Genomic DNA, 16,712 nt, shown 5'->3' with positions numbered 1-16,712 from the left:
GTAAACACCAGTGGGTCTAATTTTAACACCATGGATTGACTTGATATCACTGGACTGTTCGACAACCTCTTTCTTTCTTTCTTTCTTTCTTTCTTTCTTTCTTTCTTTCTTTCTTTCTTTCTTTCTCTTTCTTTCTTTTCTTTCAGATTTTATGTATTTATTCATGAGAGAGAGAGAGTGAGGGGGCAAAGACACAAGCAGAGGGAGAAGCAGGCTCCATGCAGGGAGCCTAATCCCCGGCCTCCAGGATCACACCCTGGGCCAAATGCAGGCGCTAAACTGCTGAGCCACCCAGGGATCCCCTAACAACCCCTTTCTCTACATGGTTTTCTCCCTCTATATCCCATATGGGGGCTTTCTTGTTGGAAAACTTCTTTCTGGGATGCCTGGGTGGCTCAGTGGTTGAGTGTCTGCCTTTGGCTCAGGTCCTAATCCTAGGGTCCAGGGATTGAGTCCCTACATTGGGCTCCCCGCAGGGAGCCTGCTTCTCCCTCTGCCTGTGTCTCTCTGTGTTTTCCTCTTGTTAATTTGTCTATTACAGAGTTCCAGTCAAGAACCTAAGACAGTCATCGAGAAAAACCTTGTCCTCCCCTCCACTATAATAGATACAATTTCATGGTCCATGGAAAAGACTTGAAAATAAGTGGAAACACAGCACAATGTTATTTTATTGAAAATCAATAAAGAAATTCAACTGGATTCATTGAATTTTCTCTGGAAAGTACTTTTTCCCCTTTCTCTCTTATTTTAAATTTAAAAAATAGGACCCCCTGGGTGGCTCAGCGGTCGAGCTCATCTGCCTTTAGCTCAGGGCATGATCCTGGAGTACCAGGATCCAGTCCCACATCAGGCTCCCTGCATGGAGTCTGCTTCTCCCTCTGGCTGTGTCTCTGCCTCTCTCTGTGTGTCTCTCATGAATAAATAAATAAAATCTTTTAAAAAATAAATTTAAAAAATACATTCCCATTATAAGCAATTGGAACAGAACAAGAATATACAGCCTCCCCCTCTACTCTGATTCCCATTTCCCATTCCTATTATCAGTTTTAGGCTTTATTCCTAAAACCGTTTCTAGATAAAAATTCGTCAACAGGGCAGCCCCGGTGGTACAGCGGTTTAGTGCTGCCTGCATCCCAAGGTGTGATCCTGGAGACCCGGGATCGAGTCCCACATTGGGCTCCCTGCACGGAGCCTGCTTCTCCCTCTGCCTGTGTCTCTGCCTCTCTCTCTTTCTCTCTCTCTGCATCTCTATGAATAAATAAAATCTTTTAAAAAATGGTCAACATTAGTATACCTCTCATTAAAACGCTTATATTTAACAGGGCAAAGTCAAAACTTCCTCCACTACAATGTGGAGGATGCAGATGCACATTTTATTAAAAATTTTTTAAAGATTTTATTTATTTATTCATGAGAGAGCGAGAGAGGCAGAGACACAGGCAGGGGGAGAAGCAGGCTCCATGCAGGGAGCCCGATGTGTGACTTGATCCTGGGACTCCAGGATCATGCCCTGGGCCAAAGGCAGGCGCTAAACCACTGAGCCACCCAGGGACCCTAAGCAGATGCATATTAAGGCCATGCATAGGGGTCGGATGGCTGTCCCTGGTAACCGCCTCACTTCATCCTTCCCCCTCTCACGTTAAATGCTTTTACTTCTGTGAATCCCCCTCTGTCTTCCCACCCTGCCCTTTCTCATTAGCACTTACCGAGCCCAGGCCAGGGATTTTGCTCCAACACAGCCTCTTCCCCCGGGTGAAGGAGCTGGCCACACACACACACACACACACACACACACTCACACACACTCACATACACACGCATGCGCGCAAGCGCGCACACACACACAAGAGTGAGCACAGCCAGACTAGCACTGTCATGGGAGCCATGATAAATATTTGATTGTGTATATTTAAGTTCAGAACACACTTTTGCTTAGGAACCACGCTTAGGGACTGACCATGCTGCAGCCATCGGTGGAGAGGGGGCTTTCTGCAGGCCTGCCAGGGAGGGGTCTCTCAGGGGTTTGGGGGCACAAACTGCCCAGGGCAAGAACGTATGTTTTGACTGAGGTTGAAGTTCATGTGCAGGCCTTTCATTTGTAATATGCAGCAAGTGGATATATCAGGGGACTAAGCTAGAGGAAGCCCGGAGACATTCCTCACAAACATTTCTTTTTTAAATATTTTATTTATTCATGAGAGACACACAGACAGAGAGAGACACACAGACAGAGGCACAGGCAGAGGGAGAAGCAGGCTCCATGCAGGGAGCCTGACGTGGGACTCGATCCCCGGCCTCCAGGATCACACCCTGGGCCAAAGGCAGGAGCTAAACTGCTGAGCCACCCAGGGATCCCCCGACTCACAAACATTTCTAAAGCAAAACACACTCAGATACTCCCTGACACAGATCTGGGATCCAGTCTGCTCACTAGGTTGGGGGGTGGGTGGTGAGAGACCCTACCAGTACTATGCCTCTGAGGGTCTGCAGCGGTGCTCCAGGACTCAAGTATAAGCCACCATAGAGGCTGTTGCAGCTACTGTGACACCAAGGACACTGCCCAATCACCTTCTGCCTCATTTTTTTCCAGCTTTGTGGAGATGTGATTGACGAATAAAAATTGTATATATTTAGGTAGTTTGATACTATTGTTAAAAGGTGTACAATGTGATGATGTGATATAGGTACACATTGTAAACCGATTACCATAATCAAGCTAATTAATGCATCAGTCACCCCACATAGTTACCATTGTGTGTGTGGACCCTCACGGATGAGACAGGATTTATTCTCTTAGCAAATTTCAAGTACACAATACAACATTCTTTACTATAATTGCCATTTTCTGACTTGTGTCTGGAAAAGTTAAGAACCCATCTTAATTTCACCTCCTCTCCACAATTGCTTCTAATAAAAGTGTTCTGGCCAAGATGACACTCTGAAAAACAGACCGACGTCCCAGCCTCCTCCCTGACCCATATACCCCTGCAGCAAATTGCATGCAGGAATTGTAATTCCTAAGGTCTGGGCTCCTGGAGACACAGATGCAGGCACAGAAGGCCGAGACTAAGGAGATGTGGTCAAATTGGCTTCATCTGCCTCTGTCTTTGAAGAAGAGCTGTTTTCAGCATTTCCTCCTGGGAGCTGAAGCAGTGTGATTCAGTGAGAAGCTGGTGTGGGCTGCAGGGGATGAGGCTGAAGCCTTCTAGACCTGGAGAAAGGAGAGGAAGGCACCGTGGGGGGAGGGTTCCCCAGGATGTAGTTCTGGAACTACATCCTTGGTGAGGTCTGGAGCCGACGGCCAAGAAAGAATTCTTAAAATGTCTTTGGTGCAAAAGATGATTTTAAGAAGGCACCAGGACAGGACCTGTGGGCAGTAAGAGTTGCTGCTTTGGTGTGAGGAATGGCTGATTATATACTTGGGAGTTGAGGGCGGTAAGGAAGAAGAAATGTGTCCAGAAGGGCTTTCACATGCTAGAGAAGACTTTCTGGGTACTGAAGGCTTGGCTACCGTCAAGTTAAGGTGTTTTTGCTTCTAGTAAGGTATTAACATGAAGACAACTGGGAGCTTCCTGGAGGAATGTTGTACTCTATTATTAAAGTCCTGTCAATAGGCTGCGGGTCACAAAGAAACTCAACTTCCTTTACGTTTTCTTCTGCCCCTTTCTTTTCCCACATCGCTCTTGGAAGGGAGGGTGATGTTAGAGCTCCAGGAAATTGAGTCATGGGTTAGGCTATTGATAAGAATGCTTTTTCCTTGTAAATCACTGTCATCGGTACACTCATGTCTTGCAGGATTGTGAGCTCTATGAGTTAACCATTTGTTTTTCTCTTCCCTAAGTTTTAGGGCAGCCAGGAGTGCCTGAGGAATGTCACAAAAACCCCTGGGGGTGTAGGGGGTGTGGGTGTCAGATTGTGCTTTGTCCTCAGTTTGCCTTCTGCTTCCTCATCATCCATCTCCTCCCTCACCTCGTCTCTTCTGTCACCATGTTCCTCCCTTGGAGCAGCCCTGAAGTTAGGACCATGTAAGGAGAAGTTCACCAAGCAAGGAGAGGGTCTTTGAGTGCAAGAGGAAGGGAAGTCAGGGTAAGGGAAACCTTGGATCTCCTCTCTGCAGCCCCACACCCAGGCCTCTGAAAAGGCTGCTCTCTCTGCTAACTTTTCAGTGAGCCACAGCTTCTACTCTGCTAGGCCCTCAGCTCTGTAGAAGCTCAGCCCACCAACTAGCATCAGGTCAGCCTCAACCCAGGATCTGACTGATCAGCTGCTTAGAATCAGCACCCATTCTGGGTCTCACTCCATGGATGGGAGCCTTGGATTCATGAGCCATAGCAGCCCCTTCCAGGTACCCTCCAGGATGCTCTGGGCAAGGCAGAGGGCTCTAAATGGCTGTGCCTGGGCCCTCCTTTTGCCTTGACTAAGCTTGAAAAATATTGACCAAAAAAAGCTTTAAGTTATCCCATTCTAATATCTATATTTATCTTTAAAATTTATAAATTGTAGGGTACGATTAAGAAAATGAGAACAAGGGGCATTTGGGTGGCTTGGTCGATTAAGGGCCTGACTCTTGGTTTTGGCTCAAGTCACAATCTCAGTCAGGGTCATCAGGTGGAGCCCCGTGTTGGGCTCCATGATGGGTGGAGCCTGCTTGAGATTCTCTCTCCTTTCCTCTGCCCCTCCCTCACTCAAAACAAAGAGGGGAGGCACCTGAATGGCTCAGTGGTTGAGCATCTGCCTTTAGCTCAGGCTCAGGTCATAATCCTGGGGTCCTGGGTTGGGTCCGTCATCATACTCCACGCTCCCCACTCCCCGGAGGGAGCCTGCTTCTCCCTCTGCCTCTGTCTCTGCCTCACTCTCTGTGTGTGTCTCTCATGAATAAATAAATAAAATCTTGAAAGAAAAAGGAAAGAAAGAAAGAAAGAAAGAAAGAAAGAAAGAAAGAAAGAAAGAAAGAAAGAAAGAAAGAAAATGAGAAACACACATACAATTAGGTATTTAATTCACTAATCTTCAACTATCATCTGCCAGTACCTAATCTAGTCCAGGTTTCTCCCTGGCATTCTAAAAGTTCACCTACAATCAGAAGTTCTTTTTGGGTCACACAGATGGCTTTCTCTTGGACATCAAGGAAGCTTGGCTTTAAATGCCCTTGTAGACTCTATCCACAGAACTTTTTTTTCTTTCAGTCTTGAGCTTCCTCTCTTTTGTGGCAAAATGAAAAGTAAAGTATTATAGTCCTACCTGGCATCTGCACCCTTACTCTACAAATAAATGCTTTTTCCTCAACCATTTGCTGGCACTGGCTTCTAATACAGATTTCCAGAAATGAGGCCCCTCGTAAAGGGCCCTGCTCAGTAACTTGCTGAACACCATGCTGGGAAGAGATCCAGCGACTCTGCAGGTCACTTCCCAGCCGCCTCATTTGTAAAGGGACCCGTGAGTGTGCTTGCTTTTATCATTATTATTACTGACGTTCAGGCTATTATTTTCAATTAGCACAGTAGGGGACCAAAAAAAAAATCTCTTCCTCTACCCATCTCCGGTTCTCTGCCTGGTGTCCAGTAAATCCTGTAAATAAGACTGACAAAAGACAGATCAAGGAGAAAAACTAATAGAAGTGCATTAACGTGCGTGTGGTCAGGGAACACCTGGGGCACGTGGTCAGGAGTAACTCCCTGAGTGCTTAGTGTTTAGGCTCACATGGCACCTTAGCAGAGGAGCAATACACTTGGGTGTTTGGGGTTTTTTTTTAAGAGTTTTTATTTATGCATTTGCGGGATCCCTGGGTGGTGCAGGGGTTTGGCGCCTGCCTTTGGCCCAGGGCGCGATCCTGGAGACCCGGGATCGAATCCCACGTCGGGCTCCCGGTGCATGGAGCCTGCTTCTCCCTCTGCCTGTGTCTCTGCCCCTCTCTCTCTCTGTGACTATCATAAATAAATAAAAATTAAAAAAAAAAAGAGTTTTTATTTATGCATTTGAGAGAGAGCCACAAGCAAGGGCGCGAGCTGGGGCAGGCAGAGGGGGAAGGGGCGGGGGGAGGGGAAGCCGGCGCCCGGAGGAGCGGGGAGCCCGAGGCGGGGCTGGGTCCTGGGACCCTGAGACCAGGACCCGAGCCGGAGGCAGAGGCTGCACCGCCAGAGCCACCCAGGCGCCGCGAGCAGCACATTTCTAGAGAAGCGACAAGACAAAGGACGAGGACCTTGCATTGCTAGGGTGGCACCCGGCGGGCACACAGACGCCGGGGGACTAATGGAAGGTAAGGCCACGTAGTCAGTTCGCCGTGAGACTTCCTCTGGGCCGCTGAGGGTCGGTGCTGTCCCCGCTGATGGACAGGTGGGGTCACCTTTGTGGAGGTACGTCAAACGGGGGTGGGGGGCAGCGAGCTTTTCTGTGACCTGCTTCCTCTCGGTTGCCTTCGGCCTAACACCCCCCTGCGGGGCGCGGGGGCGCGGGGAGGGCGCGGGGAGGGCGCGGGCTCCCCAGCGCAGGCGGAGGAACCTGCTTTCCGCGCGCGACCTTCTGCCGCGTGGGCCGGTGGGCGGGAGACCGTGCCCCCTGGAAAACCACAGCCTCGGGGAAAAGAGACTTAAAACACACGGGGCGCCCCCACCTAGGGAGGATGCTGGTTCCCCCAGAGCCGACACCAAGAGAAACTAGAAAGATGCACATTTGAGTGGACATTTAAAACAATTTTTTTGTTTAGATTTTATTTATTCATGAGAGACACAGAAAGAGAGGCAGAGACATAGAGGGAGAAGCAGGCTCCTTGGGGGGAGCTTCATGTGGGACTCGATCCTGGGACCCCCGGATCATGACCTGAGCTGAAGGCAGATGCTCAATCACTGAGCCACCCACGTGCCCTTTGAATGGACATTTTAAAACCCTCGACAACAGGACACACGGAGTGTTTGGGTTTTGTTTTTAGTTGAGCGTTTTAATTTTTACCATGAAGCTGTGACGCATGCTCTCTCAGCTGCCAGCATCTATTAAACTAAAAAAAAGAGCTCAAATGAGAGAGCAAATTATTAAATTCTCTTCTGGCCCATGGTCCCCTCATCACCTGAATGGCAGGCCAGGTATTTATTTTCAGGGCTCAATGGAGGGATGTGGGGGTGTCAGCTAAGAGCCAGAGAGTGGCTTCATCTCCATCAGCGGCCTGGACAGCCTCAGCCACCTCACCTCCAGGCCTGCCTCCTCCGGCCCTCCCTCCTTGGTGTCTGACATATTGAGTGTCACAACATTAAAAATAGCTGCTGAGCCATGAGGAGCTATCTCTGAGCCTGGATCCAGCTCAGAAATGCAGGCAGGCCTCCCTGAACCCGGAGCCATCCTGGGTGAGCGTAATTCTAGCTCCCTGCTTACTTTTCACACAGCACAAGAATGTTTTCTTCACCAAAATAGGTCCAGATTGTTTGAAATATTCAGAGATATGGGACTCCTTTAGCTAAGCCCTGACTTCTATCACCTCCTTAATAATTCATCAGGCTTATTTCTTTTCCTGGAGGAATCCAATGGCATTGTTCCACATTTTTGCAGAACTCCCTTGAAATTTCCCGAGGATGTCCAGATGCCTCACTGTGAAGGACCAGCCTCAGCTCCACAAGGGCTGTCCTGAGCCCCAGAGAGGGGACACAGCCAGAATGACTCTCCAGAGCTCGGGAGGCTGTCCTGGCCTGGGAACTGATGCGTTCATTCCACAGAGCCCACAAGAGGCAGAAGAAGAAGGCAGGTCAGAAAGAAATGTCAGTGAGTTTGAGCATACACAGGACCTGGAGACTCCTAATCTCCCACCTCTGCTTCCGATGGCCCTTTGGGGCTCTCAGGTACGTCTGCATTTCTGGGGAGAGGGCTCCTACCCCTTAAATTTTGCCCCCACTTTGCTGATTTAGAATAAGATCACCTGCATCGCTGTAGAGCTAAAAGGTTGTGTTTTTGTTCATTCTTCCTTTCCCAGAGGAATCCCTTCACTCTTAGCCCCATCACCTGTCCTTACCTGTCTCCTTGACCCAGTGACCCTGTTGCCAAGGGCATTCTAAGTGCCTGACACTCTGCTGCGGAGGGATTAGCATCTCTGTTTGTTGAGAAGACTGAGGCTCAGAGGGTTTAAGGTCACCCAGCTAGTCCGTGGAAGACCTGAGTTGGAAGCTATTGCTATTAATACAATACTGAGAAGAGTGGACAGGACCTAGCAGGGTGTCTGGCACACAGAGCTGCTGAAACCGTGCAATCTAGCGTAGTGGTGGGGCAGGGGTATAAGTGCTGGGGGAATGCACCGAACCAGCCTCCCTCAGGAACTGCACCTATTGGTCAGTGAAGAGAAAGTCTTGAATAAGTAAATTCCATGGGTAATTTAGTGGGCTACAAAAACTGAATAGTGTCTTTAGGTAATTATCAGCAGATCCGGATCTACCCATGCTTCTACTTTGGGGGCATGTGTGAGCTTGTAGGTGCCCTACAATTGGAGAGGAAGTAATGTTCCTGTGTCCCTCTGGCAGCTATGGGCTCGGCAGTGGTGCCAGGCTGATTTCTGCAGGGGTAAGCCTCTTCCTTCTGTGGGCCTGGGCCTCGCTCATAGGGAGCACTGGCCATGGTCCCTTTGCCTCCTATGGACCCCTCTGTCTGGCCCTGGATTGGTGGGTCTATCCTGGGCCTTGACCATAGGTTCACCTTGCCTGACCCTAGTAGGTCCCACTTCATAGCTGTGGTTGTCAACCAGCATCTACCACCACAAGGCACCTGAGGGCTATGGGAGAATGACCAATCCTCCCAAAGACACAACTCTAGCTCTTGACGGGGCTGACTGCCCCATAGAATCACCAGGATCCCTGCTAGGGACTCCTGTCAGAGTTGGAAGTGAAGAGTGATCAAGGGTCCCACCCCCGTGCTTCCCTCAGCCTCCCTGCCCCACACTCTCTCATTCTTCCTGTAATCTCCCAAATCTCAGTGAGCAGGCTTTCTTCCCCTACCTCTTCCTGACTCTACCTCCTTTCCAGAAGTCTCTGGTCCAATAGACTACCCCTGCTAATATGCTGCAGTGGGAGGAGATACGCCCAGCTCTTGCCCTGACAGAGAAATCAGGGCCTGCCTCTGCCTCCGCTGGTATCAGAAACCTCCTGGGGACTCACACTTACAGGTGGCTGTCCAAAAGGTTACAAAAGCCATCAACACATAATGGTTCAATATTTGTGAGAATGCTGTCCTCATTGGTGTGGTGTAGAGCATGGGCTGTGGAGTCAGACTGGGGTTTGATACCTTTCGCTGTCCTTTGCCAGCCCTGTGACCTTAGACCAGCTCCTTAAGCTCTTGAGACTTGAGTTTCTTCACCTAAGGGGAAAAAATTATGCAGAGTAAATAACATGCTTAGCAGAGTACTTGGAGCCTATGAAGTTGGAACAATTTGACCATTAGCGACTTTATGATTCTTTGTTCCTTTCTGCTCTCGTCATCCCCATGCCTGACATGGTTCAGGAATGAGGCTGCACTCATGGCACCTCCTCTTGTTCTAGCTGCTTGAGGGAAGAATAGTAAGGCCTGCGAAAGAACCAACCACACAAAGACATTGTATTTAATCTTAATATTTTCATTTTTGTATATATAAAATAATTTCAGAAAGTGTTTGGAAACATAAAGGAAAAATCCATCATAATCACTTAATACAACAACTGTCTCTTATAGTCTTTTTTTCTTCTTGGATAATGTTGACATAGTAGTGCTTATAATATTTATACCAGACCTATGTCCTGGGCTTTTTTCTTAACCTAAAATTATAGTCAAATAATTTTTAGGTTGATACTTAAATTTCCCAATTATCACTTCAATGCCTAAAAAGTATTTCACTGTGTGCCTATACTATAATTTATTAAGATTTATGGTGAAACGAGTTTTTAAAGGTGCTTTATTTTTGCAAACTTCTGTGCAATCTCTCAGAAACTGGTCAGTTGGCCATTCCCTAAGGCCTTCTGAACTATCTGAACAAGATAAGAAGTAACACAGCTCTGCAAGAGGGGGTTTAATGTTAGGGAGTATATGTATGATGAGGCATGTATGATTGGGGAGGTTGTTTGTGCATTTGGTGACAAAGAAATCCTTGATGACTTACATGATAAATTTAGAGGGAACCAGAAAGACCCACCAGTCTTCAAATAGCTCCTCATCTGCCCTCTGTTTTGGTCCTTGAAGTGTTTCCCTCCAGGACTACCATGTGAATTATGCCTTTGTCTTTCTAGGGTCCCATTAGAGGCCAGCATTACTGGGTAGCATATTGTCATCGAGCAATACTTCAGCCAAAATCGGTTTATTAGATTAGCTGTAAATCAGTTTTCAGAGTCCCCATTTCCTGCACTGCATTCTTAGGTAACTCTTCCTGTGGCTTGTTACATAACTCTCATCTCAAGAAGACTAAGAACCACATCTAGAGCATTTATTCATTCATTGAACAAATATTTATTGAGCTCCCACTGTGTTTCTCGTATTGTTCTAGCAGTAGGAAATAAAGCACTGAGCAGGTCAGACAAGATCTAGCTCTCTTCGAACTTATATTCTAATGGGGGAGACAGACAATAAGTAAATAGATGACTATTTCTGTGTCACAGATAACAGAATAAAATATGTGATTGTGAGGGACTGGCAGCAGGGAAGAGACCATTAATAGGATGGTAACATTTGAACCAAGACCTGAATGATGAGAAGACTAATGAGAAAACGTTCCAGAGAGAGCAAACTCTAAGTGCAAAGAACCTGAGGAGGGCATAAGGCTGAACTGTTCTGGAAACAGAGAGAAAGCCAGTGTGTCTGCAGAGGAGACAGCAGGGAAAGAGATGAAGGAGCTGGTGGTAGAAGCAGAGGTCAGACACTTGCTTATGCTGGCCCGATGATACAGAGGCAGCTTTTGTGTTGTTCTGAAGCAGTAGTGAGCCAGTGGAGAGTTTTAATCTGAGGATTGGCTTTATCTGATTTGTGTTTTACACAGATCACTTCGGCAGGTCTGTGGAGAGTGGGCTGGCTGGCAGATGAGAGGGGACAAGTGAGACAAGTGAGGAGGTTTTTACTGTAGTCCAGGAGGAAACAGCAGGGGCTTAATTGGGGTGGTCATGGTGGACAGCAGAAGTGGACAGATTCTGGATTTTTCTGGAGGTAGGGCTTACAGGCTTATTGTTGCTTGGATGTGGAATGAGAAATCAGTGATGCCCTAGGTTTTGCCTTAATACGTGGGAGGACCCTTACTTGGCTGGGAAACACCAAGGTAGAAATGGGTCAGGGTGGAGGGGACTGGAGGTGTCTACCTTGGACATTTTAAATTTGAGATGCCTGATATATACCTAAGTAGAGATGTTAGATGGGCAGTTGAAAAATACAAGTCTGGAACTAAGGAGCTAGGATAGGGAGATAATCTGTTTGAATACATAAAGCAGAGTATAGGTGGTTTTTAAAGCCATAGAGCTGGATGGGATCCATCTCCAAAGGATGGGATGAAGAGACAGAAGAGAAGAGGCATAAATCTGTGCCCTCCTGCTCCCTACCGTCTGGATCCTTGATGGAGGCAAAAGAGCCATCAAAGGAGACTGAGAAAGAATAGCCCATAAAGCTGTAAGAAGCCAAGGAGGTGGTTGTCCTGAGAGCCCAGAGACTTTATAAGTGTCCTGTACTATTATAGGAGCAGGTTGTTAGTTAAAAGCACAAGCTTTGTGCCACTTGTTCATGTCTTGTCTGTCACAGACCTGGAACGTTGAGAGATGGGCCGTTGGCTGGCTGGCTGGCTGGCTGCTGGCAAGAGCCCACAGGCTCCCATTTTATCTCTGACATCAAGGCTGATATCTCCAGTTGGCTCCAGAGGCCTGTCGAAATCAGGCCCTGCCCCTGGCACTTCCCTACTCCTGTCACACACCCTGTGGCCCGGTGCCCTTCTTCTCTCCTGGCAGGGCTGGCTCCCTCGGTGCCGCCTACATGGCATGAGGCAAGCTCATTCCCACCTCTTCTCCTGGATTCTGCTGCTTCCCCTCCCAGAGAACACTTCCATCCTCCTGCGGCTTCTCCTTTCAGGCCCAGCTCAAGCCTCAGTTTCCCAGTCTCTCCCCACCTACCTGCACTTCACTAGGTGGTGGACTTCCTTTCAGAACCACCCCTATGGCTATACCTTTCCCTGCCAGGTGACTGAAACCCACTGGACATTGCCACCCTGCCCTTCATATCCAATCCGTCTTCCTACTGTGTAGGTTCTGTCCTGAAATCCCTCTCGAATCCCACCACTTCTCTCCATCTCTGCCCCTCTTGCTGGCCCAGTTCACCATTTCCCATCTGACCCACTGCAACTCCCCTTCCCACCTGCAGTCTTGTCCCCTCCATTCTCTACACAGTAGCCAGTGATCTTGTTCATGTCGCTTCTCTGCTTAACATCCGTTAATGGCATCCAGTCCCTTAAGATAAATACTCAATCCTTACCAAGTCTTCAAGGCCTCATGTGATTCAACCAACTACCCACCTTCCCAGGCATTTCTCACCTCTCACCTACATACCATGTCCCAGACACACCTGTTCCGCTCCTAAATGCACCAGCTTTTACCACCTCTGGGCACCTTGTGGGGCTAACTCTGATCTTTCTTTAGGTTTAGCTTTTTAAAGGCTGCTTCCTCCAAGGGTCATCCCTGATTCCTCCCCCTTCCTCCAAGAACTCATCCCTGATCCCTCCCCCAGTTGAAATTATGTACCCTCTGCTAGTTTGTTTGTTTATTTATTTAGCCTAGTATCTTTAATAGTACCCTGTGCTTTTCCTTGATTAGACTATCAGAATTTATTATTAGAAATTTCTTATCACTTATTTGTTCATTGCCTAGCAACTGTACTTCACTGCTCCACAAGAGCAGGTGCCACGTCTGTTTTGATGCCCAGAACCTACAGTATAACATAGCATCTAGCACTAATAGGGGTTCATAGGTCATTGTCATTAATAAACAAAGCTTTCCTTGACTTCTCTTACTCAAACTGACTTTTAGGTTCTTTGCTGTTAGTTCTTCCCAATTTATTTGTCTCCAAGCAGAAACATTAAAAATAGCAATAGCTACAATATATTAATAGGTTTATTATATGCCAGACTCTGTGTGCCACTCATGTATGCATATGTGTGTATGTGTGTGTGTGTATCTTTACAATAATCCTATGAAATAGATACTATTAACCCCATTTTACAGATTAGGGAAATGAGTCTCGGAGAGATAAAGTAATTGCCTAAAGCTACCCAGCTACACTTACCCAATGTAAGTGTCACTGGCAAGATATGAATTCAGGCCTCTCTGACTCCAAAACTCTTAATCTTTTCTCTACGTTTGTCTGTGTGGGTGTTGTCTCCAGCTAGTCTGAAATTTTGTTGTTGCTGTGTTTTGTCAGTGGCCTCTTTGGTTTGTGGTTGTTGTTGTTTTTTTGTTTTGTTTTTGGGTATCTTCCATCTCTGTGCTGTGGGTCCCCATAAGTACCTGCCACTTATGAGGGTGTGTCACCGGGCAGGTGAGAGCCACCTGTGTGAACAAGAGTTCCTTATTTCTGTCAAAGCCGCCCTGTAAGGGGAGTGCTAGGGCTAGATCTAAGAAAGGGAGGGCAGATGGCCATCTACAGAACCTGACTTATGGGGGCCCAAAGGCCCACCTTCTCCTAATATGTCTACAACCAGGCCAGGCTGGCTGTGTCCCACCCTCTCCTCCCTGCCTGGTGAAATTCCCATCACGAGTGTTGCTTATGTGTTAGGTGACAAAGGTTGGCCTGATCTTCAGAAGGCCTCTCATAGGCGTTTCAAGCAGCTGAAGGGATTATTGAACTGTCTCCTGGATCAAGGGCCTGGATGGGTACAGAGTAACAGAATCTCAAAGCTGAAGCAGATGAGCTAGATTTTAGAGCAACCTTCTGTGTAGTAGAGGAATCTCTTCTGTGGCCCCCAGGCAGGTACCCCTTGCATAATTCCAGTAATGAAAATTTAATACCTCCCATATGACCAAGTTCTTCTTACACTGAGGTCAAATCTACCCACCCATAAAGGCCCATTTCCACTGCCGGCTGTGACACACATCAGTCTAATCCTCTTCTGGACCCAACAGGCCTTTACATACTCTGAGTTAGTTTCCATACTTGGCAGTTTCAAGACTCTGCTATCCTAGACTCCGCAGTGTACTCCAGTCAAGTTTTCAAGGAGCTGTGGCTTGGCTCCCTGCCTTGTCCCCTTGTGGGTGTTCCAGCTGGGGAAAAGAGGAAGATCCAGATGCTGAGCAGTAGGCCAGCTGCCTGGTGGGAGGAGGAGAGGACTCTGAGCACTTGAAGAAAAATTCCTCTCTGACCCTGTCCTTGCTCAATGCTTCCTGCTGCTCTCAGGGAAGAGGCACAAAGGAATACACCTGTGTACTCTTTACAATTAACATGTAAACATCTGGTATGATGACAGCACGTAGTTCGCATGAAATCCAGTAGTTTTCCTTCCCTGTCTCTTTATTTACTTAACATATAATAAGTTATTTAACGCACAACCACTTTATCTACTTATTTAACATATAGTAATTCTACTTTTTTTTTTTTTTTTTAAAGTTTTTTTGTTTTTTATTTATTTATGATAGTCACACAGAGAGAGAGAGAGAGAGAGAGAGGCAGAGACTTAGGCAGAGGGAGAAGCAGGCTCCATGCACCGGGAGCCCGACGTGGGATTCGATCCCGGGTCTCCAGGATCGCGCCCCGGGCCAAAGGCAGGCGCTAAACCGCTGCGCCACCCAGGGATCCCTTTTTTTTTTTTTTTTTTTTGGGATGTCTGCCTTCGGCTCAGGGTGTGATCCTGGTCTGGGGATCGAGTCCCGCATTGGCTCCCTGTGCAGAGCCTGCTTCTCCCTCTGTCTGTGTCTCTGCCTCTCTCACTGTGTCTCTCATGAATAAATAAATAAAATCAATTTATTTATTTTCAGTGATATGTATTTATGTATGTATGTATGTACGTATTTATTTATTTATTTATCAGGCGCAGAGAGCCTGATTTTGGACTCGATCCTGGGACCTCAGGATCATACCCTGAGCCGAAGGCAGAGGCTCAACCACTGAGCCACCCAGGTGTCCCAGTAATTCTACTTTTTAAAAAAATTGGTTTTCTGTCAAGAACATGTAAGATATTTTCAGGATTGATACTAGAAAACTTTTTTTTAAAGATTTTATTGATTTTATTTATTTATTCATAAGAGACACAGAAAGAGAGGCAAAGACAGAGGGAGAAGCAGGCTTCCTGCAGGAGAGTCCTGACATAGGACTCGATCCCAGGACCCCAGGATCATGAACTGAGCGGAAGGCAGATGCTCAACCACTGAGCCACCCAGGCATCTCAATACTAGAAAAAATTTTAAGGATAATAAAGAAAATAAACATTCACAATAATCTTATCATTCAGAGATAACTTCTTGAACCCTTAATATATTTCCTTTCAGTTCTTTTCTTCTAGGCACATATATACATAGAAATCAGTTTTATTTATATATACATGCAATATTGAGCTCATATTGGAAAAGTTTTTTACCAATCAGCAAATAGTAATCGTTTTCCTTTGCCATTAGAAAAAAAAGGTTTTAATCAATGGCTATAATTATCATCACATCATCTAAGTGTGATCATATCCACCAATTTTTGATGCTATGAGTATTATACCTTAAAGCCTAGAAAACCTGTCATTAATCTCCAAATTACAATAATTCCTCTCTCCTCTTTGCCAAGTTGGCAGAGATTTCAGTATTTCCCCATGATTTTTCTCCAGGCAACTCAGAGAATTCCCAGGCTGCTGTCCTTGTCCATGAGGCAGATCCCCTATCACTTTTCCACTGACTCTAGCATTCTCTACAGAAGAATCTCTGCTGATTTCCCCAGGTGAAGGAATGTGCCTGCGTGGTCAGGATTAATGAGGAGAATCCCCCAGAAAAGTTACTGGGTTACTGTCAACCCATATATGCCGGGAATTAGCTCCCCCCTAGAGAGACCCATGGTAGCAAGGTAAGCAAAGAAGTTTTAGCAATATTCCTATACCTTAGAATCCAATAAACTAAGCCCTAATACTGAGTCTCAGACACCAGTCCAAACTTCTCTCATCTTTATGGGCATTTCCTCCCTGGGACTACTCCCATTGTCCTTCCCTGCCACCTGACCTCAGTGGGTGTCTTGAGTCTCTTCAGTTCATCATATACATTTCAATAATTTGAATCCCTAGTGTGAAGGGGTCAGGATCTCTACCTCCTTTTTCTACCATAAGGCTTCTCCGCTCCTATACAAATTTATGGAGGCAAACTGGATTCCTGAGAGGGTGCTACCCAACTCTACTCAGCAATGCCCAAGGCCCAAATGTCATGGATGTATTAAGAAGCAGATGACTGCTACCTCTGTTTATCAAAGACTTCTAAGCCATAGCCCCTGTTAACCTAAATAAACAACAAAAATGAAAAGCAGTTACAGGAACAATGCTACATCGAACATCTTTGAAGATTTGTAGAAGAGTTTATGTACAGTCAATTCCTAGAAATAGAATTGCTGGATGTAAGTTCATGCAAATTTTAAATAAAGATTACCAAATTGCCCTCCAAAAAGTTTGTGCCGATTTGCATTTTATCAACAAAGTCTCCTAGAGTCTTCCCCACACCCTGACCAACGTGAAGCCTTATCAACTTCTCATCCTTGCCAATCTGATAGATGAAAAATAGCATCACTTTGTTGTT

General features: G+C 46.6%; 1 protein-coding gene across 8 annotated transcripts in view; it reads left to right on the top strand.

The window, feature by feature from the left end:
- Positions 1–6,044: 6,044 nt before the first annotated feature.
- The window catches only part of PLA2G4E (phospholipase A2 group IVE), a 58,947-nt gene continuing 48,279 nt past the window's right edge, over positions 6,045–16,712 (top strand). For 3 of the 8 annotated variants that reach the window (XM_025473090.3, XM_049104251.1, XM_035708758.2), the window contains exons 1-2: positions 6,045–6,256; positions 7,537–7,823. In XM_025473090.3, the coding sequence (XP_025328875.1) occupies positions 7,560–7,823 (264 nt within the window). In that variant the 5' untranslated portion in view covers positions 6,045–6,256; positions 7,537–7,559. Of the gene's footprint in view, positions 6,354–7,221; positions 7,824–16,712 lie in introns of those variants that run through there. The other 5 variants (XM_049104250.1, XM_049104252.1, XM_025473091.3 and 2 more) reach the window with 4 other exon arrangements.

Source organism: Canis lupus, chromosome 30, assembly GCF_003254725.2.
Source record: "Canis lupus dingo isolate Sandy chromosome 30, ASM325472v2, whole genome shotgun sequence".
NCBI lineage: Eukaryota > Metazoa > Chordata > Mammalia > Carnivora > Canidae > Canis > Canis lupus.
This window is presented reverse-complemented; position numbering and strand designations above follow the sequence as displayed.